This window comes from Oncorhynchus kisutch, linkage group LG28, assembly GCF_002021735.2.
Source record: "Oncorhynchus kisutch isolate 150728-3 linkage group LG28, Okis_V2, whole genome shotgun sequence".
In the NCBI taxonomy this organism is placed as follows: domain Eukaryota; kingdom Metazoa; phylum Chordata; class Actinopteri; order Salmoniformes; family Salmonidae; genus Oncorhynchus; species Oncorhynchus kisutch.
Window position 1 is genome coordinate 17,514,807 of NC_034201.2, and position 20,249 is coordinate 17,535,055.

At 44.4% G+C, this 20,249-nt stretch overlaps 1 protein-coding gene, 1 non-coding gene and 2 pseudogenes across 2 annotated transcripts; 3 read left to right on the plus strand and 1 right to left on the minus strand.

The window, feature by feature from the left end:
- The first annotated feature begins 5,009 nt into the window (after positions 1-5,009).
- On the plus strand, positions 5,010-12,494 carry LOC109875646 (ribonucleoside-diphosphate reductase large subunit). Its single transcript, XM_020468042.2, has 18 exons — positions 5,010-5,173; positions 5,801-5,889; positions 6,001-6,178; positions 6,410-6,570; positions 6,665-6,704; positions 6,893-7,055; positions 7,198-7,339; positions 7,564-7,647; positions 7,865-8,026; positions 8,208-8,287; positions 8,380-8,581; positions 9,964-10,113; positions 10,239-10,460; positions 10,609-10,685; positions 10,818-10,953; positions 11,099-11,194; positions 11,354-11,542; positions 11,823-12,494. The coding sequence occupies exons 1-18, from the start codon at positions 5,155-5,157 to the stop codon at positions 12,009-12,011; spliced, it is 2,379 nt and encodes a 792-aa protein (XP_020323631.1). The 5' UTR covers positions 5,010-5,154; the 3' UTR covers positions 12,012-12,494.
- On the plus strand, positions 7,694-7,772 carry LOC116358204 (small nucleolar RNA SNORD83). The gene has a single exon (XR_004206084.1). It is a non-coding gene; the product is annotated as a small nucleolar RNA SNORD83 (small nucleolar RNA).
- Positions 11,634-11,751, plus strand: LOC116358212 (uncharacterized; annotated as a pseudogene).
- A 2,555-nt stretch (positions 12,495-15,049) lies between the features above and the next one.
- On the minus strand, positions 15,050-20,142 carry LOC116358169 (short transient receptor potential channel 2-like; annotated as a pseudogene).
- Positions 20,143-20,249: the final 107 nt, after the last annotated feature.

The window sequence follows — 20,249 nt, forward strand, 5'->3', positions numbered from 1 at the left end:
TGACCCTCCAGCATGACAATGCCACCAGCCATACTACTCGTTCTGTGTGTGATCTCCTGCAAGACAGGAATGTCAGTGTTCTACCATGGCCAGCGAAGAGCCTGGATCTTTATCCCATTGAGCACGTCTGGGACCTGTTGGATCAGAGGTTGAGGGCTAGGGCCATTCCCCCCAGAAATGTCCGGGAACTTGCAGGTGCCTTGGTGGAAGAGTGGGGTAACATCTCACAGCAAGAACTGGCAAATCTTTTTTTTATTTTTTTTTATTTCACCTTTATTTAACCAGGTAGGCTAGTTGAGAACAAGTTCTCATTTGCAACTGCGACCTGGCCAAGATAAAGCATAGCAGTGTGAGCATACAACAAAGAGTTACACATGGAGTAAACAATTAACAAGTCAATAACACAGTAGAAAACGAAGGGGGGGTCTATATACAATGTGTGCAAAAGGCATGAGGAGGTAGGCAAATAATTACAATTTTGCAGATTAACACTGGAGTGATAAAAGATCAGATGGTCATGTACAGGTAGAGATATTGGTGTGCAGAAGAGCAGAAAAGTAAATAAATAGAAACAGTACGGGGATGAGGTAGGTGAAAAGGGTGGGCTATTTACCAATAGACTATGTACAGCTGCAGCGATCGGTTAGCTGCTCAGATAGCTGATGTTTGAAGTTGGTGAGGGAGATAAAAGTCTCCAACTTCAGCGATTTTTGCAATTCGTTCCAGTCACAGGCAGCAGAGTACTGGAACGAAAGGCGGCCAAATGAGGTGTTGGCTTTAGGGATGATCAGTGAGATACACCTGCTGGAGCGCGTGCTACGGATGGGTGTTGCCATCGTGACCAGTGAGCTGAGATAAGGCGGAGCTTTACCTAGCATAGACTTGTAGATGACCTGGAGCCAGTGGGTCTGGCGGCGAATATGTAGCGAGGGCCAGCCGACTAGAGCATACAAGTCGCAGTGGTGGGTAGTATAAGGTGCTTTAGTGACAAAACGGATGGCACTGTGATAGACTGCATCCAGTTTGCTGAGTAGAGTGTTGGAAGCCATTTTGTAGATGACATCGCCGAAGTCGAGGATCGGTAGGATAGTCAGTTTTACTAGGGTAAGCTTGGCGGCTTGAGTGAAGGAGGCTTTGTTGCGGAATAGAAAGCCGACTCTTGATTTGATTTTCGATTGGAGATGTTTGATATGAGTCTGGAAGGAGAGTTTGCAGTCTAGCCAGACACCTAGGTACTGGTGCAGTCCATGAGGAGGAGATGCACTGCAGTACTTAATGCAGCTGGTGGCCACACCAGATACTGACTGTTACTTTTGCCCCTCCCTTTGTTCAGGGACACATTATAAAATTTCTGTTAGTCACAAGTCTGTGGAATTTGTTCAGTTTAACACAGTGCCCTTCTTTGGACACTGTGTTAACTAACCTCCAAATGAGTTTCAATGCCATACAACACTCCGTCCGTGGCCTCCGACTGCTCTTAAACGCTAGTAAAACCAAATGCATGCTTTTCAACCGTTCGCTGCCTGCACCCGCCCGCCCGACTAGCATCACTACTTTGGACGGTTCTGACTTAGAATATGTGGACAACTACAAATACCTAGGTGTCTGGCTAGACTGTAAACTCTCCTTCCAGACTCATATTAAACATCTCCAATCCAAAATTAAATCTAGAATGAGCTTCCTATTTCGCAACAAAGCCATCTTCACTCCTTCAAAGTCGCCAAACATACCCTCGTTAAACTGACTATCCTACCAATCTTTGACTTTGGCGATGTCATTTACAAAATAGCTTCCAATACTCTACTCAGCAAACTGGATGCAGTCTATCACAGTGCCATCCGTTTTGTTTCCAAAGCCCCTTACACCACCCACCACTGCGACCTGTACGCTCTAGTTGGCTGGCCCTCGCTACATATTCGTCGCCGGACCCACTGGATCCAGGTCATCTATAAGTCTATGCTAGGTAAAGCTCCGCCTTATCTCAACTCACTGGTCACAATAACAACACCCACTCGTAGCACGCGCTCCAGCAGGTATATCTCACTGGTCATCCTAGGATTTCTAAGCAAACAGCTGGAGGCAGGGCTTTCTACTATAGAGCTCCATTTTTATGGAATGGTCTGTCTACCCATGTGAGAGACGCAGACTCGGTCTCAACCTTTAAGTCTTTACTGAAGACTCATCTCTTCAGTGGGTCATATGCTTGAGTGTAGTCTGGCCCCGGAGTGTGAAGGTGAACGGAAAGGCTCTGGAGCAATGAACCGCCCTTGCTGTCTCTGCCTGGCCAGTTCCCCTCTCTCAACTGGGATTCTCTGCCTCTAACCCTATTACAGGGGCTGAGTTACTGGCTTACTGGTGCTCTTTCATGCCGTCCCTGGGAGGGGTGCGTCACTTGAGTGGGTTGAGTCACTGACGTGATCTTCCTGTCTTCCTGTCTGGGTTGGTTGTGCCGTGGCGAAGATTTTTGTGGGCTATACTCGGCCTTGTCTCAGGATGGTAAGTTGGTGGTTGAAGATATCCCTCTAGTGGTGTGTGGGCTGTGCTTTGGCAAAGTGGGTGGGGTTATATCCTTCCTGTTTGGCCCTGTCCGGTGGCATGATGACTCCTTGCTGTCCCCAGTCCACCTGGCCGTGCTGCTACTCCAGTTTCAACTGTTCTGCCTGCGGCTATGGAATCCTGACCTGTTCACCGCACATGCTACCTGTCCCAGACCTGCTGTTTTCAACTCTCTAGAGACAGCAGTAGTGGTAGAGATACTCTTAATGATCGGCTATGAAAAGCCAACTGACATTTACTCCTGAGGTGCTGACTTGCTGCACCCTCGACAACTACTGTGATTATTATTATTTGACCATGCTGGTCATTTATGAACATTTGAACATCTTGGCCATGTTCTGTTATAATCTCCACCCGGCACAGCCAGAATAGGACTGGCCACCCCTCATAGCCTGGTTCCTCTCTAGGTTCCTTCCTAGGTTTGGGCCTTTCTAGGGAGTTTTCCTAGCCAACGTGCTTCAACACCTGCATTGCTTGCTGTTTGGGGTTTTAGGTTGGGTTTCTGTACAGCACTTTGAGATATCAGCTGATGTACGAAGGGCTATATAAATACATTTGATTTGATTTGATCCTCAAAGCCAACACCTCCTTTGGCTGCTTTTCCTTCCAGTTCTTTGCTGCCAATGACTGGAACGAATTGCAAAAATCGCTGAAGCTGGAGACTTATATTTCCCCTCACTAACTTTAAATATCAGCTATCTGAGCAGCTTACTGCAGCTGTACATAGCCCATCTGTAAATAGCCCACCCAATCTACCTACCTCATCCCCATATTGTGCTTATTTACTTTTCTTATCTTTTGCACACCAGTATTTCTACTTGCACATCATCATCTGCTCATCAATCACTCCAGTGTTAATCTGCTAAATTGTAATTACTTTGCTACTATGGCTTATTTATTGCCTTACCTCCTCACGCCATTTGCACACACTGTATATAGACTTTCTTTTTTCCTATTGTGTTATTGACTGTACGCTTGTTTATTCCATGTGTAACTCTGTGTTGTTGTTTGTGTCGCACTGCTTTGCTTTATCTTGGCCAGGTCACAGTTGTAAATGAGAACTTGTTCTCAACTAGCCTACCTGGTTAAAAAAGGTGAAATAAAAAATAAATAAAATAAAAGTGTCTCAGTTGTTGAATCTTGTTATGTTCATACAAATATTTACACATGTTAAGTTTGCTGAAAATAAACGCAGTTGAAATTGAGAGGACATTTCTTATTTTGCTGAGTTTATATATCGGAGTATCGTAGGTGATAGCTGTGGTGACGTTTTCAGAGCCCAAGGCTTACGACAAGGGCCAGGATAAAGATGAGTCTGTGACAGTAGGAGTAAAGTTTTTGGAAAAAGTAGACCCTTGCCTTTAGTCTGATCCATTTGTGGTTTCAGGGTAGATGAAAACAGAGTTGGGTGCTGTGGAATCGGTGAGTGTAACCAGAAGTGGTCTTGTGATAATTGTTTGTGTTTCTGCTGGTCAGAGGGAGCAGGCTCTTTGCATTAAGCGAATGGGGGCAAGAGATATGAATTGTGGGGGTAGCGGAAAATGTAAAAGCTGACAAACTGAAGGGGAAGATTCCCAGTGCTTGTGATGCTCATCGTTTGGTGCGAAGCAGACAGGGTGGCGTGAGTGGTAAAACAGAAGAGTCGTTGCCTGTTCTTTTGAGTTTTGATGTGGATTCTTTACCTGAGAAAGTCATGTTGGGATATATAAGTTATCCTGTACGAGCTTTTGTGCAGAATACATTACGTTGTTACAGGTGTCAAGCTTATGGGCATGTGGCAGCAGTGTGTAGGAGGGAGGTTCACAGGTGTGAGAAGTCTGCAGAAGGGCAGGAGAAAAAGCAATGTGTAGCATTGGGGAAAGTAGTGGTATGTGTTAATTGTAGGGGTTCCCATGTGGCTGGGGATCAGAAATGTCCCGTGCGAGAGAGGCAGGTTGAGGTTTCCAAGTTTAGAGTAGTGCAGAAGTTGTCATATGCTGAGGAAGATGGGTTAAGGGGGAGGAGCGGTGAGAGTAGTAGAGATATACCAGTACAGAGGGATAGGCCAAAAAGTGATATAAGTTTCAGTAAGATTGTATTTTTAGCATTTATAGCAATGTTATCAATTGTACTGCAGGGATGGAACGTAAGTCACAGAAAATTGAGGTTGTGGTGGCAGCTGCAAAGAGGTATTTGGTGTGTGAGATTTGACATCAGAAGAGTTACAGGGTGTGTTAAGGGGTAATGTCCCATCCTTTCAGGATGATTGCATGAGGTAGGAATACATACATTTAATTAGTGGAGTAGGGTGGTGTTAATTTGATTTTATATCATTTTGAAATTAGTGAGTGTAGTGTTAGATGGTAGGGTATTTATTTAAATTTTTCAAGCAAAGTATAAGGAAGTTGTACTCCAATCTAGTAGGTGGCGGTAATGCAACAAATTGGATGCCAACCGCTGTTAAACTTCATAGAAGAAGAAGTATTTATTCGCGGTTTATCTTCTGCACTTGAAGTCTTCGACGGCTGTTAGCGTGAGACTCTCTCTGTACATTCTAAGCTATATATCAGTATTCTTATTTTTCGCACTTTCTCTGGAAAGAAAACAACCCTTGTCAACATGCATGTGATAAAGCGAGGTAGGTCATTTCTAGTAGGAATAATAGCAAAAGCTCTAGCTAAGTTTGCAATTTGACTGACTCTTGTCTTTTTTTCTTACAAGCAACCTTTTGAACGTGTATTATTATATCGTTGGCTACTGTACTGTCATTAACCACGTTGAATGACTTTTCCTAATTAGGTAGCTAATGTTATTGAATGCGTTAGCTAGCTAGAGAAAGACCGCTGTCGTGTCGTTTAATAAGAACGATCAAAACAGGTTATTGACAGTCTTGCAGCAATGTTCCTTTTGTCAAACTTGGCGCCAAATTTGTCAACGTTTTGTAGTTTAGCTTGCCAGTTAGGTGCTTCTATCTAGGGCATTTGATTGGAAGTATCCGTGACTATCACATCAATTAATCATATAGCTAGTTAACATTTTCAAGTATTTAAATTATACTTTTCCCCCAAAAACAGCTTTCTGGGTTACACAACAGGACGTTGGCTAGTATCCGTGACTATCCCATCAATTACATAACTAAATTAACTTAGTTTTTAAGCTTTGTGGCAATTACTGACATTAACTTGTAAATTCCTTTTCAATGGCGCGCACATATATTTTATTGTTGATTTTCTGCTTCACACTTCCGTCATTACATCATTTTCAGATGGGCGCGAAGAGCGTGTCATGTTTGACAAGATCACTTCCCGTATTCAGAAGCTGTGCTATGGACTCAACTCTGACTTTGTAGATCCAGTGAGTCGATATTTTATGTTCATTGTATTTCCGTTGTTTGTTAATTCTAGTGTTTCTGTGTGCTGTGTTCCTCTAACGCACCCTTTACCCTGCCTGTTGTCCCACATTTAGACCCAGATCACCATGAAGGTAATCCAGGGTCTGTACAGTGGGGTCACTACAGTGGAGCTGGACACACTGGCTGCAGAGATTGCTGCCACCCTCACAACGAAACATCCCGACTATGCCATCCTGGCTGCCCGCATCGCCGTCTCCAACCTGCACAAGGAGACCAAGAAGGTGTTCAGTGGTAAGTCTCTCTTGCAAGTTATGCATATTTCTCCATTATCAGGCTCACTCAAAGTAGCCAAGATTCAGCCTGTCCACTCATTCAGTGGCACGGATGTTGAATTTGCCAGTGAGCTGACAATCGCACTTCTGGTAACTGAAGAAATTGGTACCTAAAAGTAATTTCTAAACCCTGGGTGTGAAACTAAGGTATCTGGAAATCTCTTAATTTTTTCTGTCAATGCTGTTTTAGATGTGGTGGAGGATCTCTACAACTATGTCAACCCACTAAACAGATGCCACTCTCCCATGGTTGCCAAGGAGACACTTGACATTGTCCTAGAAAACAAGGATCGCCTCAACTCTGCAATCATCTTCGACCGGGACTTCTCCTACAACTTCTTTGGATTCAAGGTCATTTTTACAGTACACGGTTTATAAACCATAATTTAAAAGTAAATTCTGCAATGGTAGGAAAGTAAACACTTTTTTGTGTTTTTCTACATAGACACTTGAGCGGTCGTACCTTCTGAAGATTAATGGGAAAGGTGAGTCGGTTACATAAATTCTGTCCCTGTAAGAATTGACATCTTGTCATGATATGAACTTATGCTGCACTGGATTAGGGCTCCTCACCAGTGGCACCTGGCCAAACAGGCACATTTTCAGAGCATTTTTTTTTTTGTGGTTCAGATGAGCTCCATCCCTCATGCTGACCTGTTCTGTTTCTGTGTAGTTGCTGAGCGACCCCAGCACATGCTCATGAGGGTGGCAGTTGGGATTCATCAGACTGACATTGACGCTGTCATCGAGACTTACAACCTGCTGTCAGAGAAGTGGTTCACCCACGCTTCGCCCACACTCTTCAACGCTGGCACCAACCGCCCACAACTGTCCAGGTAAGCACTTCATATTTTGGATCTACTTTTGCCATTCCTCAGGCTATGATTGCAGAAAATACTGACATCTTTGACAGTTCTAAGTGCAAACCAGAAAAGCGCTTGATCGGTTTTAAATTTGTTGTCCTTGTTGACTTTTCAGCTGTTTCCTGTTGGCCATGAAGGATGACAGCATTGAGGGCATCTACGACACCCTAAAGCAGTGTGCCCTAATCTCTAAATCAGCAGGGGGCATCGGAGTGGCAGTCAGCTGCATCAGAGCCACGGGCAGCTACATTGCTGGGGTGAGGATCACGTTCATAAATAAGACTGCCCGACTAAGTGTCAGGAGGGGTGTAGAGTGATGGAGCTATGTCTACAACGAGGACCCAGAACAGTGGGTACTTGGTGTGATTGATGGCTCTGACAGATTGTGGGGAAAGTTTGTACATGAGAAAAAATGACTCATGTTTCATTGATGCTTGGCGAGTCACTCAGTTACTGAGGCTTCTTTGTTTTTGTTTTTAAGACAAATGGTAATTCCAATGGGCTGGTTCCCATGCTCCGAGTGTACAACAACACGGCACGCTATGTGGACCAGGGAGGCAACAAGGTGAGAATTAAATTAGATTTGAATACGGGTTTTGTTATTGACTCTGGCCACAGGATGACCTCATAGATATGCATTAGCGCTCTGCGCAGAGATGACCCACTATCTATCACCCAAGTCTGATGGCTCTGAGAACATGTATATGGTCTTTCAGACTCTGGCCTGTGTTACCTATACCGTCATCAGGCATTTAACTCCCGCTCATTGCCCTCCTTCTCAGAGACCTGGTGCGTTTGCCATGTACCTGGAGCCGTGGCACTTTGATGTGTTTGACTTCTTGGATCTGAAGAAGAACACGGGGAAGGAAGAGCAGAGGGCCAGAGATCTGTTCTACGGCATGTGGATCCCTGACCTCTTTATGAAGAGAGTGGAGAGCAACCAGGTATGCAGCAACATTTATCAACTGAAGTATTCAAACCAGATAGGAATTTCATGGAATTTGAGCTCTAGTATATTTTGTACATCGCTCTTCAAGGTTGAATTAAAGAAGAGAAAAAGGAGTGGTTCTGTTTAGATGAATATCTTGAAAGATATCAGTACTCAATGGTGTATCATACCCACAGGACTGGTCCCTGATGTGCCCCAGTGACTGCCCTGGACTGGACGAGTGCTGGGGGGAGGAGTTTGAGAAGCTCTATACCATGTAAGACCGGCGCTCCTGACCTGGTATAACTGCTCCATACCAGTCTACTCCCTGTGCAATGTCTCACTGGGCCTGTCTCTGTCTGTCTTCAGGTATGAGCAGGAGGGTCGGGTCAAGCGGGTGGTGAAGGCCCAGCAGGTGTGGCATGCCATTATTGAGTCCCAGACTGAGACGGGCACCCCCTATATGCTTTACAAGGACGCCTGCAACAGGAAGAGCAACCAGCAGAACCTGGGCACCATTAAGTCCAGTAACCTTTGTACCGAAATTGTAGAGTACACCAGCCATGATGAGGTGAGGGCAATCGATTACCTAAACTGTTTGAACTAATGAAGCTGTCTGAAATTGCACCCTATTCCATATTTGGTGCACTACTTTTGACCAAGTCCATAGAGGTTGACCGGTTATGATTTTTCAACGCCGATACCGATTAATCGGCCGTTTTTTTATATATATATATATATATATTTTTTTTTTTTAACATTTTATTTGTGTAATTACAACAATACTGAAGGAACACTTATTTAAACTTAATATAAAACATAAATCAAATCAATTTAGCCTCAAATAATGAAACATGTTCAATTTGGTTTAAATAATGCAAAAACAAAGTGTTGGAGAAGAAAGTAAAATTGCAATATGTGCTATGTAAGAAAGCTAATGTTTCAGTTCCTTGCTCAGAACATGAGAACATATGAAAGTTGGTGGTTCCTTTTAACATGAGTCTTCAATATTCCCAGGTAAGAAGTTTTAGGTTTTAGTTATTATAGGACTATTTCTCTCTATACCATTTGTATCTCATATACCTTTGGATGTTCTTATAGGCACTTTAGTATTGCCAGTGTAACAGTATAGCTTCCGTACCTCTCCTCGCTCCTACCTGGGCTCAAACCAGGAACACAATTATAACAGCCACCCTCGAAGCAGTGTTACCCATGCAGAGCAAGGGGAACAACTAGTCTCAGTGAGTGGCGTTTGAAACGCTATTAGCGCGCACCCCGCTAACTAGCTAGCCATTTCACATCACATCGTTACACCAGCCTAATCTCCTGAGTTGATAGGGTTGAAGCCATAAACAGCAGCGCTGCTGGCAAAACGCACGAAAGTGCTGGTAAAAATCTGTCGTTCTGCCCCTGAACAGGGCAGTAAACTCACTGTTCCTAGGCCGTCATTGAAAATAAGAATGTGTTTAACTGACTTGCCTAGTTAAAGATCAAATAAAGGTGTTAAGAAAAAATCGGCGACCAAAATGACCGATTTCCGATTGTAATGAAAACTTGAAATCGGCCCTAATTATTCGGCCATTCCGATTAATAGGTCGACCTCTAGTCCATACCTGTTCCCTGTATCGGGGCCCTGGTTGAAGGTAGTGGACCATACAGGGATTAGGTTGACATTTTGGATGCAACCGGAGACCAGCCTCAGTTTGTGTTATTGACTCTGGCCACAGGATGACCTCATAGATATGCATTAGCGCTCAACGCAGAGATGACCAACTACAGTATCTATCAACCAAGGATGATGGTTCTGATAACATACATGCATAATCACAACGCTGTTTGAATGGCATCCTTTGATTTGTATATTGTTGAAAATAAATGTTGGATCACATCAAAGAATGTTTAAATGGCCTAAGTGTGATGCTAATCTATCTGGCTCCTATTTCCCAATCTCAGGTGGCAGTGTGTAACCTGGCATCCATCGCCCTCAACATGTATGTCACCCCAGAGAGAACATTTGACTTCAGCAAGCTGGCCTATGTCACCAAGGTCATCGTCAGGAACCTCAACAAGATCATTGAGATCAACTACTACCCTGTGGTCGAGGTAATGTCTAGCGTTCAACTTAGTGATACTAATAATATGGTCAGCAAGACCGCATGATTCTACAGGTTATATCTTCATGTGGACCAGTAACTGATTGCTCCATGCCTCGCCTCCTCTCTGACCAGGCTGAGAACTCCAACAAGCGCCACAGGCCCATTGGTATCGGTGTGCAGGGTCTTGCTGATGCTTTCATCCTGATGCGTTTCCCCTTTGAGAGCGCCGAGGCCCAGAAGCTCAACACTCAGATCTTTGAGACCATCTACTACGCTGCCCTGGAGTCCAGCTGTGAGCTTGCTGCTGAGCTCGGTGCCTACCAGACCTACCCAGGCTCCCCTGTCAGCAAAGGAGTGAGTACCACCACCCTTACACCTAACTGAGATGTTAGATATCCTGTGTAGGGTTTTTGTTTAGGGTAACTAACTTGTCGATAGGTAATTTTGGATTAAGGAGAATGTTCTGGTGTGGGTCTCAGGCTTAAATGGTTATTTTCCCCAGATCCTTCAGTACAACATGTGGGACAAAACCCCAACTGACCTGTGGGACTGGACAGTTCTCAAGGAGAAGATTGCCAAGTAAGTTCTCAACCTTGTCCTCCATTTTCCAACTACAACTAGTCTCAACACATACATGACCAACCAAGTGGATTTAAATGTTGTCGCCTTTTTCATCACCACATCACTCACCCTTCTGCCCCGTCTCTCCAGGCACGGTGTGAGGAACAGTCTGCTGCTGGCCCCCATGCCCACGGCCTCTACAGCCCAGATCCTGGGCAACAATGAGTCTATCGAGCCCTACACCAGCAACATCTACACCCGCAGAGTCCTCTCTGGAGAGTTCCAGGTCAGTACCACTCTCTGTGGGTTCCATAGACAGTCAGACTTCTGCACACACAGCATACTCAAACACTAGAAGGCTCTGAGTTTGGGAGTGTAAAAAGCTAGAGTTGTGTGTATGTGAGGACTAATGTTCTTTGTGCTCCTTGCAGATTGTGAATCCCCATCTGTTGAAGGACCTAACAGAGAGAGGGCTGTGGAATGAGGAGATGAAGAACCAGCTGATTGGTCAGAACGGATCCATCCAGGTGAGAACCCAGACCATCACAATCAATGAAGACCAATCAGAGTGCAATTATGCCCTTTGACTGTATTTTGTGAAGGTCATGTCTAGCTTTTTTTGTTAGATTTTAAAAGTGCTATCCTTTTTTAGTAGTTGTCGTCGTTCTATTGTTACTTGTCTTTAGGGCATTGCTGAGATCCCAGATGACCTGAAGGAGCTGTATAAGACTGTGTGGGAGATCTCCCAGAAGACTATTCTGAAGATGGCTGCTGACCGCGGGGCCTTCATAGACCAGAGCCAGTCCCTCAACATCCACATCGCTGAGCCTAACTACGGCAAGCTCACCAGCATGCACTTCTACGGCTGGAAGCAGGTGAGTCAGCTTGCCTATTGAAGTTTCTATAAGATTGCATTTTCTTAGCCCAGGGCCATCCTTAACTCTGGTGTTAAAATGGCTGGCTGATGCTGCCCCTTGAAGCATTGTAGTCCGACTGAAAGTGTCGAGCGTGTGTCATGAGGGGCGGAGAGTGACAGGTCTATGCCGAGGACCCAGAACAATGGGAACTTGGCGTGATTGGCTAGGGAGGCAACGTATGAGGATCAAAGTAGTGCTAAATATGAAATAAACCACTAACCTCTTTTCCGCTCCTCAGGGTCTGAAGACGGGCATGTACTACCTGAGGACCAAGCCTGCAGCCAACCCCATTCAGTTCACCCTGAACAAGGAGAAGCTGAAGGAGTCTCAGTCGGCTAAGAACTTGGAGGCGATCAAGGAGCTCAACAGAGCCGCTATGGTGTGTTCCCTGGAGAACCGCGATGACTGCCTGATGTGTGGCTCTTAGACGGCACCCCACTCCTCCCCGCTCTTTAGTTAATTAACCATAGCAGTGGACCACTGAAGTCCTCAGGATCTTTGAACCCCACTGTCATTGCCTTTAGGTCAGGTAACATTATACAGTAATCTGCCCTGATGTCAGATCAGACTCTTAATAGAACAGGCTCTTATGTTTGTTGTGGGAATGCTAATGTAGCCTAGCTATAGTGCTGTACAAGGTGTGCACTGTCTGCTAATACCAGATTATTAACTGTAAACTTTTCTATTTATCTTTCACAGTTACACTGTCTGTGTGGATTTGTTTTGTATAGGATTGAGTTTACAAACTTTTTGTCTACTCCATTGTTAATATGTAAATCTAAGGATCTCATAACTTGCTGAATGAACTCAAACAATTTGTGTATATTATAAGTATTTTGTATTTGACCTGTGGGGAAAATAAAATTGCTTTGTATGCTGAACAAAAATATAAACGCAACATGCAACAATTTGAAGTTTACTGAGTTAATGTTCATATAAGGAAATGAGTCAATTGAAATACATTTCTTGGGCCCTAATTTATGGATTTAACACAACTGGGAATATAGATATGCATCTGTTCATATACTGTACCTTCAACAAAAAAAGGTATTGATCAGAAAACCAGTCAGTATCTGGTGTGACCACCATTTGCCTCATGCTGCGTGACATCTTTGTATAGAGTTGATCAGGCTGTTGATTGTGTTCTGTGGAATGTTGTCCCACTCTTCAATGGCTGCATGAAGTTGCTGGATATTGGCGAGAACTGGAACACACTCGTACTTGTTCATTCAGAGCATTCCAAACATGCTCAATGGGTGATCTGTGAGTATGCAGGCCATAGAAGAGCTAGGACATTTTCAGCTTCCAGGATTTTTTTTGTACAGATCCTTGCAATATGGGGGATCAAGGGCATGACGAAGTGCCTCAGGATCTTGTCAACGGTATCGCTGTGCATTCAAATTGCCCAAATTTGTATGTAGCTTATGCCTGCCCATACCATAAACCAACCATGGGACAACGTTAACCTCAGCAAACCGCTCGCCCACACTATGTCATCTGCCCAGTACAGTTAAACTGGGATTCATCCATGGAGAGCACACTTCTCCAATGCTCATCTTGGATGAACTGTAGGTGAGAATTCCACTGAAGTCGGTTCAAGACCCTGGTGAGGATGACGAGCACGCAGATGAGCTTCCATGAGACGGTTTCTGATAGATTAGAATGCTCACTAACAGCAATGTAAACAAAAGTGTAACATTTGAGAGAAGCTTTTTGTGTGTGTTGGTTATATTTTTATTCAGTGTAATAATTTTTTTCCCAATTTTATGATATCCAATTGGTAGTTAGTCTTGTCCCATAACTGCAACTCCCGTAGGGACTCGCTAGAGGTGAAGGTTAATTAAGAGCCATGCGTCCCCCGAAACACAACCCTGCCAAGGTGCACTGCTTCTTCACACACTGCTCGCTTAACCCAGCCGCACCAATGTGTCGGAGGAAACACCTTACAACTAGTGACCGTGTCAGCGTGCATGCGCCCGGCCTGCTACAGCGCAATTGGACAAGGACATCCCAGCCGGCCTAACCCGGACGACGCTGGGCCGAATGTGCGTCACCTCATGGGTCTCCCAGTCGCAGCTGGCTGCAACACAGACCGGGATCGATCCCGGATCTATAGCGATGCTTCAAGCACTGCAGTGCCTTAGACCGCTGCGCCACTCGGGAGGCCCAATGTAATTAAGTTTGTGTTCATGCAATGTCCTGTGGTACTTTTGTCAAGGTGTACAGTAGTTTAGCAATAACAGTACATGGCATAAGGTGATGCTATTTTGTACTTGATGGGAATTGTATCAGGAAGATGGGGCTTCTTTCACTCTTGATATTTTTAAATGGGTGATGTATATCCACAAGTTAATACATACCATTTGAAAAGTAACATATACAAAATGGAGTGTCTTGGATTTACTTATATAATAATACGAAATGCTCTGTCCAGGTTGTTTTGCCTTAAGTAACCATCTTTGTGAATACTTACCAAACGTAACACACCATACTAAACGAAGTACTTCGGATTTACATACAGAATTATACGAAATGCTCTGAGACCAGGTTGACCAACAGAGAAGAGACTGTCAGAGCAGTATAGCCAGTTTTACTCAAATTATTTGCTTTATATAATGAACACACAAGGACATTGTATATATTTTTGCTATTTTAATATTGGTTTGAAAATATGTATTCAAAGTGAAATTGTAATTCTCTATCCTTTCTAATTGTTAGGTTGGAATGTCTATAATGACAATGAATAAGAGTTAGTACCGGTCTCAAACAGGTGGTCCAATGGAGCAGACATCGGTATCACTAGGTGTTCACAGATCATGTTTAATTTGTCTACATCACTTAACAATATTGTATACAGGGTAGTGGAGTATCTGATTACATGTACTCTGATTACAAAAAAACGAATCAGTGTATCAGTAGCAATATTGTAATCAGATTACAGATATTTAAAAAAAAACTAGATTACTAAATTCAAAAAGGATCTTTGTGAATAAATACATTGACACCTTTCTGTTTTCTCAATGACATTCAATTCAGCATTGAAAAAAGGTGCAAGTTTAAGTTTGTTCCACCTCAGTGAGTCTGACCATAAGTCAGAGACCACTATGATGACACACCTGATGCATTTGATGGATACTTTTAGTCTTCTTCTAATGCCTCTTAAGGGGAAAGTAATCATATTCCAAAAATGACATTGCTTAAAAGTTTGGACAGGTAACTAGTAATTGTAACGGATTACATTTAGAAAGTAACCTACCCAACCTTGCGTGTATATACATGCCTTTGAATGATTTGTAGCTCATTTTACAGCAAAATTATTTTATGCTATCTACTGCAAGTGTATATTGCTGCTTTGATGTAAATATCTCATGTAGTCAACCTATTAAGGGACTATGGAGTTGACTGAAACAATGCTAACTGGCTGACACTTCTAATCTGAAGATGATGCACTCAGATGGGCAGTTCTCATTGGTCCTCCGTTGATGGACCCCTCCCCCTCCTGCAAGCCGAAGACAGTGTCCTGTGAGCTGCTGCTGCCATCGGTCGGGAGGGAACCACCTTCTCCACCAGGATCTTCACCCCAGCCCTGGCAGTATTCTCCACCACCACGCTAGCTGTGGCAGCTTTCTTCTTAGTCACATTCTCCAACGCCCTCCCCGGGCCCTTAATCCACCTCTCGGTCATGTTGATTTTCCCCACCACTCTTTTCTCCTTCAGTTCCATCACCTTGACCTTCCTCTTTCAGATCTCCCAGGCCCATGTCTACTTTCCCTTCATTCCCACGTCCTCCCATATCATTCACTTTTTTGTCACCTCCTACAAGTCCTTTCCACCAGATTGTATTATCCACACTGTGATCTACCTTTTTCTCTTTACCTTCTTCCATCCTTACTTCTGCCTCCACTGGATTGTCCTTTCCCTCCACCTTCTCGACCATCTCATTGGTGCTTACCTTTTTATATCCGAATCTCCCCCTTCCCCTCACTGTCTCCTCTCTATGTTCTGCTCTGACTCCTTCACTACCCCCCTCCACCCTTCTCTCTCCCTTCCCTCCATCAACTCTCCCCTCCTCCATCTTCACAACATCCATGTCTCCTACCTGCTTCGTCCCCTCTGCTCCATCTGGCTCCACCTCCTGTTCTGCTCCATCTGGCCCCACCACCTCCTGTTCTGCTCCATCTGGCCCCACCACCTCCTGTTCTGCTCCATCTGGCCCCACCACCTCCTGTTCTGCTCCATCTGGCCCCACCACCTCCTGTTCTGCTCCATCTGGCCCCACCACCTCTTGTTCTGCTCCATCTGGCCCCACCTTAACCTGGGGCCAGATATAAAAAGGTAAGCGCCAACGAGATGGTGGGGAAGAAGGTGGAATAGAAGGTCCTGCTTCCCCTCCAGCCAGACAGGTTCCCACACCAATTAGAGGACAGAAGGTGAAATATGAGATGAAACTGACCTTTGAGATAGAGGTTGTTCTATTGTTGGTAGAGGAAGTTGGCTGTATAACACACATACACACAGTATAACCTACCGTATGAGGTAGAAAAAGGCCTTAGGGGAGGGAATGATGTTGAAGGGGACAGGCATGGTGAGACCTCTGAAGTAACTCAGAGAGCTTAGATCGGGCAAATTTCCACTCAAGGTCAGCGACATCCTGAGAGGGGACAGGTAAGCAGCAGTCAGGGCCCATCCTAGAATCTCTCCTAAACTTTACCTTTGTGTCACAAAGGTCTAGAATTTGAGCTTTGAAACACTTTTATCTGTTACATTGGGAAGCAGATAGGGTGTGCCACAAACCAGAGAGAGAGAAAGAGTGGCCACAATTCACAAACAGGACATATAGAGAGGGATACACTATCTCACTGAACATGTTCATTATACTGTAAATCATTGACAGCAGCACCCCAAATAACACCACTGAGAATCTACTAGCTCTGTAGCTGCTTGTGGCTCTACCCGTTTCTGGTTATAGATGACTGGGCTCTACCCGTTTCTGGTTATAGATGACTGGGCTCTACCTGTTTCTGGTTATAGATGACTGGGCTCTACCCGTTTCTGGTCATAGATGACTGGGCTCTACCCGTTTCTGGTTATAGATGACTGGGCTCTACCCGTTTCTGGTTATAGATGACTGGGCTCTACCCGTTTCTGGTTATAGATGACTGGGCTCTATCCGTTTCTGGTCATAGATGACTGTGGCTCTACCCATTTCTGGTTATAGATGACTGTGGCTCTACCTGTTTCTGATTGTAGTTTACGGCGAGCCTCAGACGGGTCAGGTTTGGGATGCCCTCCTCGAACACTTGCTGGTCAAGGGCGTCCTGGTTTCAGTCTCCACAGCTGTTCAGGATGGTGGTGACCTCACTCTGGTTAAGGACAATCCCCAGCAGCTCCACCGCAAACTCCTGGCACAGCTCCTCCAGACACAGGTACTGAGGCTGTGGAAGAGATAACACAAACAACCACTCAGACAAACAACCTAATAACACTTCACATAACAGCACAGAATAGATCAAATCAAATTATATTGGTCACATGCAGATGTTATTGCGGGTGTAGTAAAATGCTTGTGTTCCTAGCTCCAACAGTAGTATCTAACAATACACAATACACACATATATAAAAGTTAAATTGTCACGGCTGTCGTAAGAACAGGACCAAGGCGCCGCGGATGTTGAGTTCCACATCATTTAATTAAAAGAGAAACTTTAAAAAAATATATTTAACAATAAACGAACAGCTAAACGTGACTACGTGGTGCACATGCACAAACACAAAGCAATATCCCACAAATGCAGGTGGGAAAAAAGCCTACCTAAATATGATCCCCAATTAGAGGCACCGATTACCAACTGCCTCTAATTGGGAACCACACAAACCACCAACCTAGAAATCTATAAACTAGATAACCCCCCCCAGTCACGAGCTGACCTAAACACCATAGAGAACCGAGGGCTCTCTATGGTCAGGGCGTGACAAAAATGGAATTAAGAAACATAAATATTACGACGAGCAATATACATTAGAATAGAATACAGTATATACAGTGCCTTCGGAAAGTATTCAGACCCCTGGACTTTTTCCACATTTTGTTTGGTTACGGCCTTATTCTAAAATTGATTCAATTGTATTTTTTCCTCAATCTACACACCATAACCCATAATGACAAAGCAAAAACAGTTTTTTTTTTAAATGTGCTAAAAAATTAAGCCGAAATTACATCTACATAAGTATTCAGACCCTTTACTCAGTACTTTGTTAAAGCACCTTTGGCAGCGATTACAGTCTTGGGTCTTCTTGGCTATGACGCTACAAGCTTGGCACACCTGTATTTGGGGAATTTCTCCCATTCTTCTCTGCGGATCCTCTCAAGCTCTGTCAGGGTGGATGGGGAGCATTGCTGTGCAGCTATTTTCAGGTCTTTCCAGAGATGTTAGATTGAGTGCAAGTACGGGCTCTGGCTAGACATTCAGAGACTTGTCCCAAAGCCACTCCTGCATTGTCTTGGCTGTGTGCTTAGGGTCGTTGTCCTGTTGGAAGGTGAACCGTCACCCCAGTCTGAGGTCTTGAGCACTCTGGAGCAGGTTTTCATTAAGGATCTCTCTGTACTTTGCTCCATCCATCTTTGCCTCGATCCTGACTAGTCTCCCAGTCCCTGCCACTGAAAAACTTCCCTACAGCATGATGCTGCCACCACCATGCTTCACCTTAGGGATGGTGGTAGGTTTCCAGGCCAAAAAGTTCCATCTTGGTTTCATCAGACAAGAGAATCTTGTTTCTTATGGTCTGAGAGTCTTTAGGTGCCTTTTGGTAAACTCCAAGCGGGCTGTCATGTGCATTTTACTGAGGAGTGGCTTCCGTCTGGCCACTCTACCATAAAGGCCTGATTGGTGGAGTGCTGCAGAGATGGTTGTCCTTCTGGAAGGTTCTCCCATCTCCACAGAGGAACTCTAGAGCTATGTCAGAGTGACCATCGGGTTCTTGGTCACCTCCCTGACAAGGCCCTTCTCCCCCGATTGCTCAGTTTGGCCGGGCGGCCAGCTCTCTTCCATTTAAGTATGAAGGAGGCCACTGTGTTCTTGGGGACGTTGAATGCTGCAGACATTTTTTGGTACCCTTCCCCAGATTTGTGCCTCGACACAATTTTGTCTCAGAGCTCTACAAACAATTTCTTCAACGTCATTGCTTGGTTTTTGCTCTAACATGCACGGTCAACCATGGAACCATATAGACAGGTGTGTCCTTTCCAAATCATGTCCAATCAATTGAATTTACTGCAGGTGGACTTCAATCAAGTTGTAGAAACATCTCAAGGATGATCAATGGAAACAGGATGAACCTGAGCTCAATTTTGAGTCTCATAGTAAAGGGTCTGAATTTTTTTTTAAATACATTTGCAAACATTTCTAAAAACCTGTTTTCACTTTGTCATTATGGGGCATTGTGTGTAGATTGCTGAAGATTAAAAAAAAAAAAACATTTTTTAGAATAAGGCTGTAATGTAACAAAATGTGGAAAAAGTCAAGGGGTCTGAATACTTTCCGAAGGCATATGAGATTAGTAAAGCAGTATGCAAACATTATTAAAGTGGCCAGTGAGTCCATGTCTATGTATATAGGGCAGCAGGGAATAAAATGGTAATAACATGGTAATAGTATGGTAACAAGTTATAGTTACAATTAAAACATTCATTGCCCAGTATGGTTGTATTCCTGTTCCAGGGTAATATCGGTTTACCCAGAATTTAAATCTTGCATACTTTATTTTTACGTAGTCTGTCCAAGAGAGATTAGTTCCAGGGTAATGCACCACATACTTTGTGCATAGTGACTATATGGGCATAAGCACAAACAGGATCTAACCTTGAACTCAGGTTCCTTCTTGGAAGCTTACGGATCTCCCTTCCGAGGCCGAAGGCACTGAGCATGGCATTGTATGAGGTGATTGACAGATAGGCCATACTGTCAATGCCACGGTAGGTGTTGAGACAGGGAGAACTTCAGCAGGTCATACTGCCGCCCATTCCAGCACTCTACAGGCACAGGTGATCTTGTGTGAACGTGGGATGACGTGGCCCTTCTAGGTCAGCATGGTGACAATCTCATACAGGTCCTTCTGACAGGCCAGGGTCAGCGGGATCATGCCGGGGACAAACTGCAAGTCGTCAATGGAGTGGTCGAAGATGGTCAGGGAGAAGGATTGCACGTCCATCTTGTTGCTCTTCTCCTGGTCCTTGCAGTGGAGGAGCCTCTTCACCACACAGGGCTGGTTGGTGTCGACAGCGACCAGTAGAGCCTCATGGATCTGGCAGAAGTCAAACTCGTTGCCCAGGTGGATGGACAGGTTGAGGGCCTCCAGCTGATGGATGATATCGTCGCCAGGCTTCAGCAGGCCACACATCATTATGTTCCAATCCTGGATGGCACTGATCCACGCCTTTTCTTGTTCACCATCTCCTGCTCTAGCTAAAACCACAAGGAGACACAGAGAGTTCATTGCTTTGATATTTCTGAATACAAACCATTAAGTAATACAAAAATGTATAATAAAACTGCAAAACACAAATCACTATTAAATCATTTGTTTGCACTGGGTAGTCTACAGATGAACATTAAGATATTCATGAAGGGAATTTGTGAGTACCATGCAGTATCAAGGTATGACACAG